We start from the raw sequence: 14,318 nt of genomic DNA, 5'->3' as shown, positions 1-14,318 counted from the left end.
CAGGAGCCCTGAATCCCAGTCCTGTGGGATGGTCCTGTTGCCTCAGCATCACTGTTAACGCCGGGGACTCGTTCTCAGAAGTATCCCAGTTCAGACACAATTTCAGTAGCCTCCAATCACAGCCAAGCCCCAGGTCCCAAAATGCCTGCAAGAGCACAGAGAAATAGGTGGCACATTAAGAAGATCTCTGACCCCGGAGGCAAAGCATCTCTCTCATCAGACCACAGGAGTGAATAATTCAGAGTCCTCTGTCCTGGGCCAGGACTAAGGCTCCTTGACTGTCCCACCCACCGCAGAGAAGATGGAAAGCAGGTGTGTGTTGAGTAGGAGGGAGGGACCTTGGCAGAAGAGCCTAGAGAAGGCAGAAGGGATGAGACCAGGAGTATCCAGAGGGCAGAAGCGCCAAGGGTGTGACATGCTATTGACGCATGTGTCCAGCAGATGGCAACATTGAGCAGTCTGCATCGGCCTGTGGAAAGGGACCTGCCTGAGCCAGGACTGGCTTCTGGCTTCTGAGCCTGATGTCCTTGGTGTCCTGCAGTGCGCTCTCTCTCTCTCTCTCTCTCTCTCTCTCTCTCTCTCTCTCTCTCTCTCTCTCTCTCTCTCTCTCTCTCTCTCTCTCTCTCTGTGTGTGTGTGTGTGTGTGTGTGTGTTCTTGGTCCACTTTCCCCCAGATGAGTCCTTAGGCTAAAATGGCTAAACTACAAAATTGCTAAAGAATACATTTCGCAAGCCCCATGTGCCTCCCCTCCCCAGGAGAGGAAAAGTGGAAGAGAGGCCAGATTCCTGGAGTCCTCCATCCTTTACCTGTGCCTGGATGAGGCAAAATCTCTGAGGGAACCCTTCTTCCCTTCACGCGCTGGGTCAGGGATTCTGAGTACAGGAGTGAGGAGACAGGTGCGGTCTGAGGACCGTCTCCGTGTCCTGCCATTCAGAGATGTTCGTGCAGATTAGCAGCACGGTGATGGGTAATAGCCACTTAGCATCAGGACCTGCAGAATTTGAGGATCTGGGAACAGCAGCCACAGTTTCATAGAGCGTCTGTCTGTCCGGCAGAGAGAACCTGAGCTGCTACCCACAGATCTCCAGCGTTTCCTCCTCCTGAGTTCCCTCCAAGGAGAAGTCCCAGACGGCACACCCCACTACACACGCATATTACGACAGAGGAGGTTGCTGCCCTAGGGCCCCAGTCCCAGGCCACTCTCCATCCTAGGCACGTGGGTTGAGAAAATTTGGAGTCTTCTGTTCCCTAGGCAGAAGGGGGTTTTTCAGAAAAGGAATAATAAAGATCTCCAAATCCCAGGACGATCTGATGCCTTTCAGAGATGTTCAGCCCACATCCGCACTTCATGAACCAGTCACTAAGTCTTCAAGTTCACGCTCGGTTAGTTGGCTGGTTAGCTGGTTAATCTCGCTTTGTATTGAAGGTCGGCCTCAAACCCCGGATGTTAGCCCCAGCTGGCCTCAAACTCCCAATAATCCTCCTGAGTCAGCTTCCCAACTTGCAGAGATTACAAGCAAAGGCCACCATGCCCAGGTTGCAAGCTCACCCTTGCTTACCCTGTTCTTACCTACAGAGAAACCTTACTCTAGCCTCGGGTTGAATTGAACAAATATTAAATGCCCCATATGGGCCAGGCTTTGTTCTGGTTGCTGGAGATTGCGGCCTCTATCTTTAATAAACTCTAAGTCCACGGGCAAAGGAAAACATGAAGTTCACTGTGCTACAGAGACCTCTACTAGAGTCGGGAATATAACTCACTGTGAGAGCGAGCCCTTGATGCTACTGTGTCAGCAGCAGGGGTCGGGGAGAATCTCCAGGAAGGAAATGACATTTGAGCAGGCTACGAGAGGGAGGATTGGGGGAAGTAGAGGCCTGGAAGTGATGCTCGCTCAGGGTGTGTAGTCCAGAGAATGTCGGGAGGAAGTAGAGAAGCCCCACAGGCTGTGGAGGCTCTGGAGAAAGACTGACGATGCTGAACCTTACGTAAGGGCTTCGCCCAGAATCTGCTTCCAGCAGGTCATTCGGAAACTACTGCCTTCTCTCTGGTGTCTGCGTTCCTGCTTCTCCCTCCCGGTTCTCACAAAATGCCACAGAGTCCTTGCCTCTGGGCCTGGCGAAGCTATCCCATCAATATCTGATTGGGCAGTTCCGTGTGCTAATGTGGCAGTTATGTGACCCAGCCATAGGACCATCAGTTAGCCTAGCTAATGAGATCTCCTCTAAGGAACTGGAGAGCAAAGATCTGTATGCACCCTGGTCTCCTCCCACCCCGCTGGTTATGAACCCAAGGGCCCCACAATCCTCAAGCAGGATAAATGTTGCCTTCACAGTCCCTTGAAACTCAGGAAAGACTCAATCTTTCAGCAGATCCTGTGCTGGGGACATTGCAAATTTCTTTTTTTTTTTTTTTTTTTTTACTTATTATCACTTTTATTTATAACAAATTATTCCCGATTTCTTCTGGCTCAAAAGTTCTTTGAGACAATTCCATCAGCCTTAGCCAATCGGAGAATAGAATCGGAGAATAGAATAGAATAGAATAGAATAGAATAGAATAGACTCGCCCATCCTGCAAATGGCCCCGCAGATGCCGTAGGTTTTAAACTGACCATTAAATCGGCCTGTACTCCTGTCAACCTCGGCCACATTCATCTGGATGGACGCGTGGTCCTTGGCAGCAATGATGCGGTTGCTCGCGGGGCATTTCCACGGCATGTACAGGTCCACAAACTCGCCGGCGTCGTTCTGCATACCGAGGCCGTCCCTGCTCATGGGTCTACAGAGAACACAGAAAGCGCAAATTTCTTAAGTAGCACTGGATGACAGGACTCCTCTGTATCCCTGACAAGCTGGACATCACCTAGTAACCCAGGGGGCAGCTTGAGTGGTGACTTTGCCACACTTTCACAAGGAGGCTCCAAACTGTGACTCAGAAGCTAAGCGCTGGCCAGGCATGATGGTTTCTGCCCTTAATCTCAGCACATGGGCTGTGGAGGCAAGAGGGTCAGGGGTTCAAGATTGTTCTTGGCTACATAGCAAGTTCAAAGCCACATAAAGAAAGGTACCTGTGGCCAAGCCTGATAACCTGAGTTGCATGCCTGGAACCATATGGCGGAAGGATAGATTCTATAAGTTGTCCTCTGGCCACACATATATTTCACACACACACACACACACACAAACACACACACACACACCAACTCAACAAAGCTGTCCCCCCCCCACCTCTACACACGTGGCATGCATGTTCCACATCATACATACATGCACAATAATGATAAAATTTAAATTTTAAAAACACTGATTAAGGGGTTGGGGATTTAGCTCAGCGGTAGAGCGCTTGCCTAGCAAGCGCAAGGCCCTGGGTTCAGTCCCCAGCTCCGAAAAAAAGAAAAAAGAAAAAAAAACAAAAAACAAAAAAAAAAAACACTGATTAAACTCTGACCCTGTGAGACGTTACCCAGATCATACTCCAATCAAGGACCCCTGAGCTTGCAAACATCCTGGCTCGCAGAAGTGTTAGCTCAGCTGGAAGATTCTACTAAAAAAGAGATAGTCTGTTTTTATAAGCCTTGGATGGATAATTCAGACAAATGGTGAAGTCACAGGGAAAGACAATTGAAAATGGCTAATGTTGCTCCAGAGTGGAATATACATTTGTCCCAAGAGGGGCGACCGAGTGGGAAGTGTTCAGATTCGGGGGAGTAGCAATGAACAGATACTGCTCTGGAGTCAGTGTGAGGACTCATACTGTAGTCCCTCTCCAACTCTGCATGTAGGATTAGTGTAATTAACACTGCCATGCCACGCACTTTGAGCTAGGAGAGAGCAGCAAATGCTTTAGATTCACTGGGTAGGAAGGCTGAATGAATCAGCCTCGTAAGTCATCTTCCAGATTCAAGGTCCTATTTTGTGATTGCAGGTTCTGAAAAGGAGCCAGGTACTGGCTAACCAACACAACCGGCCGAATGCAGTTCAACCCTTTCTCTCAGGACACTTGGTGGGTGTGCAGGGCCGGGCGGACTGGACAGGAAAATAAGGACAGGAAATATATTTGAAGGGTCAGAGCTTGGATATGCTGTACATCCTCCTAGACAGACAGACAGACACACACACACACACAGAGGACAGTCACATACACACACATGCATGCATACTTTACTGAGCACACACACACACACACCTATGGTTCTGAGCATATGTATAGTAAAAACTATGACTCACTATAGTCTCTCTCTCTCTCTCTCTCTCTCTCTCTCTCTCTCTCACACACACACACACACACACACACAGTAAGAACTCACAGCTAGATCTGAGACTCAGATCTCAAGTTCAGCAAGCTCAAGGCCTGATTATTTCCACAATCACCCATTCCCCTAGATGCTGGTCATAACAGGCTATTGTTGGGGACACGGCTCCCTCCTGCTCCTCTCCTGAAGCCAGTGCAGTGGTCTTAACATACAGAGAAGTTACACGGCAGCTAAGACACTAACCTCAGAGCTAACGTCTGTGTATCACTCAAGAGCTGGGGAACAGAGCACAAAGTGAGCTGATAGTGGGTCACAGCCCTCCCCTCAGCCGTCTAGGAACGATCTGTGGCTGTGGGTGGCTGTCCTCTGGCCCTCTCCCAACCTGATATCCCACCTCTTCAACCCTTCTCCACCCCCAAAATTCCTACCCCCTCTAATGCTGGCAGAGGACACAGGCTTTTGTCCTGTCCCCACTACAGCAGAAGTTGCCCACATGCTGGCAGCTAACAGCCTAAGGCATCTGGTTCTGTCTGAGGATTCGCTCACTCTCACCTTGTCTGCCCACACAATCGATGGACACTGCTTGACACACACCAATCAAAAATGCCCCTTTCTTTAACAGCTAAAGGCTGTCTGTCCTTTCTTTGCAGGTCTCTCTCGAGCCCCAAACACCTGGCCTTCCCCTTAGGTCTGACATCTGACCACAAAACTCAGCTCACAGACCCTTCCTTCCTTCCTGTCCCTGTGGAACCAGAGTGGCCTCTTCAGGGTCCTGGGGCATATACATTTGTGACTTTGACGAAAGCAAGGAACAAAAGCCCCGATGTTCTCCTTTCTGTACCCCTTAGGAGACATGGACACCGCCGTGCCTACTCCAACATCTCTGAAAGGCTGTCTTGCTTGACTCTCCAGGAGCCCAGTGTCAGCCATCTTTACCGTAAGCCACCCGTTCTCAACGGCCGCAAAATTGGAGGCCAAAACAAAGAACCAAAACAATCCTGGAATGCCTAACTGTTTTGGTAGCTTGGGATGTAGCTCAGCTTTTAGAGCAATCGTCCAGCATGCACGGAGTGCTGGGTTACATTTGTTGAACACACCAGGCCTGTAGTCCCATCCCTTGGGAAGTGGAGGCTGGAAGATCAGAAACTCAAGGCTGTCTTTGGCTATGTATGAAGCTCTTGGCTTACCTTAGCTACAAAAGACTCTCTTGAAAGAAAAGGAAAAAAGGAGGAAGGAAGGAAGGAAGGAAGGAAGGAAGGAAGGAAGGAAGGAAGGAAGCGGGAGGGAGGAAAGGGAAGGGAAGGGAGGGAGGAAAGAAGGGAGGGAGGGAGGGAGGAAGAAAAGGAGAGAGGAAGAGATAGAGGGGAAAAGGAAGGAAAGAAGAAGGGAGGAGGAAGAGGAGTAGAAAATGGGGTAGAGGGAGGAGGGAAGGACAGAGGGAGGAGGGAAGGATAGAGGGAGAAGGGAAGGACAGAGGGAGGAGGGAAGGATAGAGGGAGAAGGGAAGGACAGAGGGAAGAGGGAAGGATAGAGAGAAGAGGGAAGGAAGAAAGGAAGGGAGACAGATGGCCTTTACCATGTGGCCCTAATGGAGAGCGCCAGCCCCATTCCACTCCAACCTTTCCACTCCTGTCCTCACACTGATCTAGTCTCAAATAAATTAGAACTGGACCCGTCCAGACATCGTCCTCTCCGTCCTCCCTCCCTTCCTCTCCCGTTGGAGGGTGAGGAAACTGCCCATGGGTAGGAGGGCTGAGATGGTCCTCAGTTCTTTTCCCTACTCTAGAGATTTTTTCTCCTGGAGACAGAAGATCCTACCTGCTTGATGACTCTTTATCCAATTCCATCCAGCGAGAGTCCCTGGCTGTCCCCATGGGGCTTGAGGACAGTGGCTCCAGGGGTCAGGTAAAGTTAAGGACTCCAGTCAAGCCTCAACACATGCCACCAGTGTAGCTCTGTCATGCCAAGCACGATGCCAAACCCAAAGCGCTGATCTTCTTGACAACCCAGAAAGGGACACATTTTACTGATTTCGCAAGTAAGGACATTGTAGCTCAGACGAGTAACTTTCTAGGGGACGGCGGCAAGTGTTTAGGAGACGAACCGCCCTCCCCACCACATACACACATATCCACACTCACTTCCCATACTGAACCCAGGAATGACCCCTCTGACTGAGTGAACCCCCTAGCAGAAGCAGCAGCAGCCCGGGGCTGTCCTTGAGGATCTGGAAGAGCAGGAAATCGCCCCGACAGATGTGAAATACCGCCTGCAGCTGCTCGATGAGGCCCCATTGCGGAGCAAGAGTTCCAGTGTACAAAGCCAGGGCCACAAGCCTGGATGGATCCCATCCAGCAAAACCCACAGAGAGTGGTTCAAACCCTGGAAAATGGATATGACATATCCCGAGAATGAGCGTTCCCATTCAGGTAGGATTTATGGGTGGGGGCAGGGCAGGAGATGGCACTGAACTTAAAGCAAAGTCTGAGCCCCTGGTCCCCAGACCCCTAGTCTAATCCTATACAAGATCCCTGTCCCAGTCAGATCCCAATGCTGGGGCCACCAACCCAGTAGAGTACAGCACAAAGCAAACACTTGGGTCTTTCCCTTCAGTAGTCCTCCAGGCATTGCCTGGCTACAAGGTCAGCCAGGATCTCTCTGGAAGGTGTCATTCTGCCCACCATCCCTCTTTGCCTCCCCTCCTTCTTGTTTGGCTGGGCCTGATGGCAGCCCCGCAGTCCGGGCTTTTGTAATGAAGGGACTGACTGAGGCTCCAATGTAGCTTAGTGGCACATTGATTGTCTACTATGTGTGAAGTCCTGGGTTCGAGCCCCTTTATTGCATTGATAAGGCCCAGCCTTGGCTTGGAGAAAGGTTCGGAGAGAAGGGGTTTCTGGGAGTGATGAAAATGACGCTGTGGGTCAAAGCTAGCAGCCTATGCTCTGCTCAAGTCAGCTTTCCAGCCTGCTTTCTCTCCATTCTGCTTTCTCTGGAGATCTCCAGACAGCTCTTTGTCTCTCTCTGTCTCGTCTCTGTCTCTCTGTCTCTCTCTCTCCTGCTACAGACAGTTCTAGCCGATCTCTCTTGCTATTCTAAACAATTCTCTGGATAGCTCATCTGCAGATCATAAGCCCTGTCTTTTACATACCAATCCATTCATTTACCCCAGGTTCCCTTTTGATTATCCTATGAACCAGCACCCTACAACCCCAGCTGCTAAATTCTTAGGAGACAGCAAGCACACAATTTCTTTTAACGCTGTGAAAGAATTCAGAGATCTGCCTGCCTCGGTTAAGCACAGACTAGCATAAACTAGTTGGATGGGACCCCAATTACCACTCCCTAAATCTCTTTTTCTCTGTCTTAGTATCTTTTTTCTAACAAGCTGGCTCACCATACAGCTGTTTTTGTTCCTTTAGACTCATGAAGCCCCTTATATAATTTATATTGTGTCCTTGCTTTTTGGAGAAAAAAAATAAATGCACATATATGAATTATTTATTTATTTTATGTACATGAGTACACTGTAGCTCTCTTCAGACACACCAGAAGAGGGCACTGGATCCCATTACAGATGGTTGTAAGCCACCATGTGGTTGCTGGGAATTGAACTCAGGAGCTCTGGAATCCAGCCTTAAGGTCTGTCCTGAAGGTCCCAGCGTCTACCATGTTACTGAGACATTAACCACACTTTTGCCTCCCAGACTCATGCTGTCTGATTATCACGGAGTCATTAACGTCAACAGAGAGGACAATCCTTGAAGGAGAAATATAAAATATGTACATTATTATACAGAAAGCTCTATGCATACACTCACAGAGGCCCATGCCTGCTGGCCCTGTCCCAGGGGCAAGAACCATGTCATTCTGTCCCCACCAGGGCCATGCCAGACCTGACATTGCATAAAGCAGGCATGGTGATGCACATCTGTAATCCCGACGCTTGAGAGGTAGAAGAAGAAGGGTCAGAAGTTCAAGTCCTTCCTCAGCTACATACACAATACTTCCAGGTCATACCCAGGGCAGAAGGATGACACCAAGAGCACAGTGGAGACATGTGGAATATGACAGCCAGGACCAGGACACCCAATCCCCAGTGTGGAGTCAAGCCCTCTTCCCTGGTCTAGACAAGAGCAGTCAGGGAGTCATGTGAGTAGGCAGAGCTGAAACCAAACCCATGCCCAGGAGGCAGCGCTGTGTGGGCAGGGGTGGGGCAAGGAGGGGCTATTTCCCAAGGCACAGTTACTATCAGAAGTCCAACGTCTGTCATCGCGGGGGCAGCTGTTAAGTAGTAGAGCAAAGGGAATCTTAGACTTCCTCCTTCTAGTTCAGCTTTAACCTGACCTTTGATGACATCACCTGAGATTTGAGTAAGGACAAACTGGTAGGGGAGTGAGGGTCCCAAGTTCATGGTCAACCCTGTCCCCTGTGCATTCTTGGAAGACACAAGGCCTCCATGTAAGCTAGGAAGGCCCAGGCCTTCCAGTCTCACTGGAGTACAGAGTATCTTTGTCCCTCTGTGGTCCTCTATGGCTCCTGACAGTCCTTTACCTCATCCCTACCCAGTTAGGAAGCCCAACTTGAACCCAGAGACGCCACCATGTGCCTTGCAAATGTCCCACGGCTGTAGATTGAAGAGATGATGTTCATCTCGAAGTGACCCAGTCACAAGCCCAGTAACAAAAGGAGCTACAAACTTCCAAGCTCCCTTCTTCCCAACCCCCCAGTCTCAAACTGCAGCCCCTAGCTACCTGCTGGGGGTTGGGGGAGGAGGTCTACTCCCTGTGGCCCAACCCTGTGGCAGCAGGTGACTCACCTTCCCTGCTAAGTCACAGCATAACTGAGAAATATGAAAAGGAAACATAAATGACTTATTTTTTTTTTCTTTCTAGAGAAGCAATAAAGAAATCTTTCCTTTGAAAGTAGCTGATAAGATACTGTCTCACTTAGGCAGACCCACAAACAGAAGGCAAAGAGGGGAATCCATATCACAGGACCTTTCTGTCACCTTAGGTCACCCGGGTTGGCTCAGGGGGAGCGATCACCGCCAGTAGAATCTTTTGTTCCCTGTGCAGCCAATGCACCCAGCATGTGTCGAGGGAGAGGGAAATGGTATCTGGTTGGTCCATGACCCATGCACCTCAAGAGATGGGCCAGGCAAAGCAAGGACCAGCCTTCCTGAAGACGAAGGGAACCGCCAAGTTTAATGTTGCTACAACAGCCAGGGTAACGTGCTCAAGCTTTCCGTGGAGAGGTAACCAGGGCTGGGGCTCCATTGGCAGAGTGTTTACTCAGCAAGCATGAAGCCCAAGGCTCGATTTCCAGTACTATAAAAGCTGGGCATAGTAGTGCGGTACGTGTCTGTGGTCTCAGCCCTTGGAAGGCAGAAGCAGGAGAGTCGGAAGTTCAAAGTCATCTTTGACTACATATTGGCTTGCTTAAGTTACAAGATACTGTTTCTGTGTTTGTTATTATTTTTTTTTAAAGGCCAGGTGGTGATGGCACACCCCTTTAATCCCAGAACTTGGCAGGCAGATCTCTGTGAGTTTGACACCAGCCTGGTCTCCAGAGCTAGTACCAGGACAGCCAGGGCCACCCAGAGATGCCCTGTCTAGGAGGGATGGGGTCCTAATTCCTCCTTCAGGGGAAAGAGAGCAGTGGAGCCTGCCACCACTTCGATTATCTTGGGAAATGCAGAAATACGTTTCTGGCTTTCTCTAGTCCACAAGCACCCCATGCCGCCCAGCCGACAACTGCAGTTCAAATTGTCACTCTTTCCCAGATGTCCTGTCTGCCGCCTCTCAAGCTCCTGGAGAAAAAAGTGAAGAGTAGGTGTCCCCCCAACACACCTGGGATCTTCCAAGACTGGAGAGCTCAGCCCCAAGGGCTCTATGGAAGTGACGAAAGACTCCTGGTAGGAACTGCAAAGCAGTTGAAGCTAATCTTACACACACACACACACACACACACACACACACACACACACACACACACAAATAATACGTTGTGTATAACTATTTTATTCTATATGCATGGGTGTTTGCCTGCGTGTATGTATGTCTGTGCAACGTGTGCCTGGTGCCTGTGGAGGCACCAGATCACCTGGGACTGGAGTTACAGATGGTTGTGAGCTGGCAGCTGTCGCTCTTAACCACTGAACCATCTCTCCAGACCCATCGCCAGGGAGTGGGTGGCTTTGCCAACTGAGCTAATGTCTCATTTGCCATCAGAGCAATTGTGAACAAGACTATTTCCTAACCCTGCTTATAAGTACTGGAGACCCAATTTTTACATTTATTATTATTATTATTATTATTATTATTATTATTATTATTACTACTACACATGTGTGTCTACTATTATTATTACACATGTGTGTCTATTATCATCATTATTATTGTTATTGTTATTATTATTATTATACATGTGTGTCTATGCGTCTGTGTCTGTGTGGGGATATGTACATTTGAGTGCAGGTGACCTCAGAGGCCAGAGATGTCTGATCCTCAGGAGCCGGAGTTGGATGGTTTGTAAGCTGTTTGATGTGGGTGCTGGGACCCAAGCTCATGCCCTCTGCAAAAGGCACAGATACTCTTAACCACTGAGCATCTGTCCAGCCCTAGAGATCCCATTTTTTTTTTTTTTGGTTCTTTTTTTCGGAGCTGGGGACCGAACCCAGGGCCTTGCGCTTCCTAGGTAAGCGCTCTACCACTGAGCTAAATCCCCAGACCCGAGATCCCATTTTTACCTGGGGCACAATACAATCCTTGTGGTCCCTTAACTAAGATGTGGGCTCAGCCTGTGATGCAGAGGAGGGGACTTAGTCCTCCATCAGCTGACTGCTCTGTCCCTGGCTTCACAGGCGCCATTTGAAGATCAAGTCAACACGAGGGTCACATATATGCCCTTGTTTACTGAAAAAGTGAAGTTTGTAAGCCCCAAGACAGCTGTGTCAAACCCAAAACAAACACATTCTCAACTGAGTAGGACAAATCAACCAGGTATGAGGGTGAGACCCAGTCATCCCCAGGCACAGCACCTTAGCCACTCAGCTCCCGTCTTGGACCCACAATCTCTCTGCCAGCTTTCCCAGGTCAGTTCAGGAACTGGACCTCAGGAAGAGAACATCTGGAAAAAGGACTGCCTGAATAAATCTGGGAAATCCTAACAGAAGCCTGCAATCCCAGCACTCGGCTGAGGCAGGGCTGCTGTGAGTTCTAGGCCAGCGTGGGCTGTAGTGTGAGATGCTGTCACGCAGACAGAAATCCCAGGCATGACGGGACACAACTGTAATCACAGCCCTTAGGAGGCGGAAGCAGGAGGATCCCTGTACTACTTAGGGAGTTTGAAGAAAGCCTGGGCTACGTGAAACCCTGGAGGGAGGGGGCAGGAGGGGGGGAGGGAGGGAGGGAGGGAGGGAGGGAGGGAGGGAGGGAGGGAGGAAAGCAAACAAACCCAAAGTCTTTAAAAGAACTACCCCATCCTAGACTCAGCTTTCAGCTTTTATGCAGTGTCCTGTGACGTAGCAGAACGAGAATGAATCGTTTCTTTTGGGAAGGAATGCTGTCTCATGTGTCCCAGAAGACCTGAGAAGAAGGGTCAGTAATTTTTGTAATCACTGAGGCAGTGGCGAAGCACCCAGGCTTTGAAAGTCAGCCCTACCCATGAATTATCCTCCGTTCAAGCCACGAGAGTGGCTGCCCCTGTTCTGTTTTTCCTTTTAAACCAAGGTTTAAACATCCACACGCCATGACCCATTTAGCACGTACAGCTCTGTGGTTCATTGCTTAAATCAGTGTGGTAGTGGTACCCACTTATAATTCCAGTGTTTGGGAGGCTGAAGCAGGAGGATTTCTGTGACTCCAAGGACAGCCTGGGCTACACAGTGAAACCCTGTCTCAAACAAAACAAGATTAAATTAAAAAAAAAAATTAAGCCTAAACCTGAGGGTAGAGGAGAAGGCACGAGATGAAGTAGAGGGAAAAAGGGTCTGAATTTTATCAAAGGGAAACAACAGTGGGGGAAGGGAGCTCCGGGGTGAGGGGCTTGGCTGCACAAACCTGGTCATCTGAGTGTAAGCCCTGAAAACCATGGTGGAAGGAGAGACCTGATTACCCAAAGATGTCCTCTGATCTCCACATATATATATGACATGTCCATCCCTGCATTCACACACACACACACACACACACACACACACACACACACACACACACACACACACACACACACACACTACCACAGAATAACAATAAAGAAAAATTTTCAAATGTCTTCCAGGTACAGAAGAAAGGTCCCCCAAACCCAAGAAAGACTCTGATTAAAATATAACTACTACTAGGTGACCATCTTGAAAATATGATCTTAGGTGTGATTGGGAAGTCAAGGTACAGGAAGTAAATTTAGCCTCAATAGCCTTGAAACTGTGCAAACCCCACCCCCACCCCCATTTTCATTAAGACAGGTTCTCTATACATAGCCCTAGCGGACCTGCAACTCACAGTGCCGACTAGACCGGCCTCAAACTCACAGAGATCTACCTGCTTCTGCCTTGCAAGTACCGGGATTAAAGGTGTGCACTGCTACACCTAATATTTTGAAGTTTATGCGAACCACCGCACTGCTAGCTTCGATTGAGAAAAGGCATGCCACACTGCCCTCTAGTGACCACCCTAGGGAATGACAGCCTGCTGCAGCCAAGGCAGACTGTGGTCTCCCGCATTCTTCTAAGGCAGAGAACCGGCATACATCTTAATCAAGGCCAACTAGCCACAGAGCACACCCAGAATAGAATCTTTATTCTCTTCCTACACTTCAATCTCTGCTTGAAAACATAATAAACCCCAAGGAAATTGTGAAACCCTTAAAACTGCAGTTAGAACGTGAACTCGTACATCGAGAAGACCCTGCACGGAAGGGCTGTGACGATGGGCTAGGAATTGAACGTGCTGGCCTCCGCCTGTGTCCAAGGAAAGGGGCTGGATTGGCGGCCTGAAGATTCCTCCTGTAGTCTCTTGGAGGCATTTTTAACACTTTTTAAAAACAGTTTTTAAAATTATACCTCTATTTCCTTGTTATACGTGGGCAGGTAGGGTGCACGCCATGTTGCCTATATGGAGGTTCCAGGACAATTTGCAGTTGGTTCTTTCCCTCTACCACGTGGAACTGGGGCTTGAACTCATCTGACTTGGTAGCACGTGCCTTTTTCACTGAACCATCTTGCTGGTCCTAAAGGTCTCTTCTTTTTTTAGGGGCAGAGGATAATTTTACACTGAAAGATATTTGTAGAGACAGTAGAATGTAACAGCTTAAGTAACTAAAGGACATTAGAAAACTGAGACACAGGACACTGGTAATCTCTATGAACAAAAACTATAGGCTTTACCATTAGACTTTTCCACTAATAATCTGTTTTGGCTGGTTTTTTTTGGGGGGGGGTTCTTTTAAAGACAGGGTTTCAGGTAGCCCCTAGACTGACCTTCAAGTCCAAGAAAACCTTGGACTTCTGAGCCTCCTGCCTATACCTCCCGAGTGATGAGTACACAGCCACATCTGGGATATGCCGTGCTGGGATTGAACATTGGTTTCTCTAGCAACTGAGTTGCATCCCTATCCCCTTGGCTTCTCAGAGGACAAGATGAGCAAGAGCTTCTGGTCCCAGGGGCCACAGTCTAACTGCAGAATTTTTCATCTGATAAATATTGATTTTATACATAATCATTTTCTTTCTTTCCTCCTCCCCCTCCTTCCCTCTCCCCGCCCCCTCCCCCTCCTTGTTCCTCCCTCACCTTCCTAAATAACACAGTACCAGGCTGCCGGCTGTGGGGATTTACAGGTATAATCTTCTTACAGGAGTAACGGAAGCCCAAGGACGACACAGCTGCTGTGAGAAGCCTGTGCTAACTTCTCATGGGGGCCAAGGTTGGGGAGGGGCCCTCCATTATTCCCTGGAGACAGAGCACTGACTTGTTTTTTGAGAAGGTGGCCTAACTTGGCCTTGAAACCCCTCATCTTCCTGTCTGTCTCCCAAAGTCTGGAATTACAAACATGTCACCATGCCCTGC

The 14,318-nt window shown here is 49.1% G+C and overlaps 1 protein-coding gene across 14 annotated transcripts in view; it reads left to right on the top strand.

The window, feature by feature from the left end:
• 4931429L15Rikl (RIKEN cDNA 4931429L15 gene like) overlaps window positions 1–14,318 on the top strand; it is a 15,995-nt gene extending 1,677 nt beyond the window's left edge. Inside the window, exons 2-13 of one of the 14 annotated variants that reach the window (XM_063265973.1) lie at window positions 3,927–4,004; window positions 5,103–5,191; window positions 6,041–6,159; window positions 6,449–6,683; window positions 8,265–8,403; window positions 9,330–9,480; window positions 10,037–10,168; window positions 11,117–11,255; window positions 11,339–11,464; window positions 11,766–11,852; window positions 12,719–12,826; window positions 14,107–14,312. In XM_063265973.1, the coding sequence (XP_063122043.1) occupies window positions 3,973–4,004; window positions 5,103–5,191; window positions 6,041–6,159; window positions 6,449–6,683; window positions 8,265–8,403; window positions 9,330–9,480; window positions 10,037–10,168; window positions 11,117–11,255; window positions 11,339–11,406 (1,104 nt within the window). In that variant the 5' untranslated portion in view covers window positions 3,927–3,972 and the 3' untranslated portion in view covers window positions 11,407–11,464; window positions 11,766–11,852; window positions 12,719–12,826; window positions 14,107–14,312. The other 13 variants (XM_063265966.1, XM_063265972.1, XM_063265974.1 and 10 more) reach the window with 13 other exon arrangements.

The sequence above is a fragment of the Rattus norvegicus genome, chromosome 8 (assembly GCF_036323735.1).
Source record: "Rattus norvegicus strain BN/NHsdMcwi chromosome 8, GRCr8, whole genome shotgun sequence".
Lineage (NCBI taxonomy): Eukaryota > Metazoa > Chordata > Mammalia > Rodentia > Muridae > Rattus > Rattus norvegicus.
This window is presented reverse-complemented; position numbering and strand designations above follow the sequence as displayed.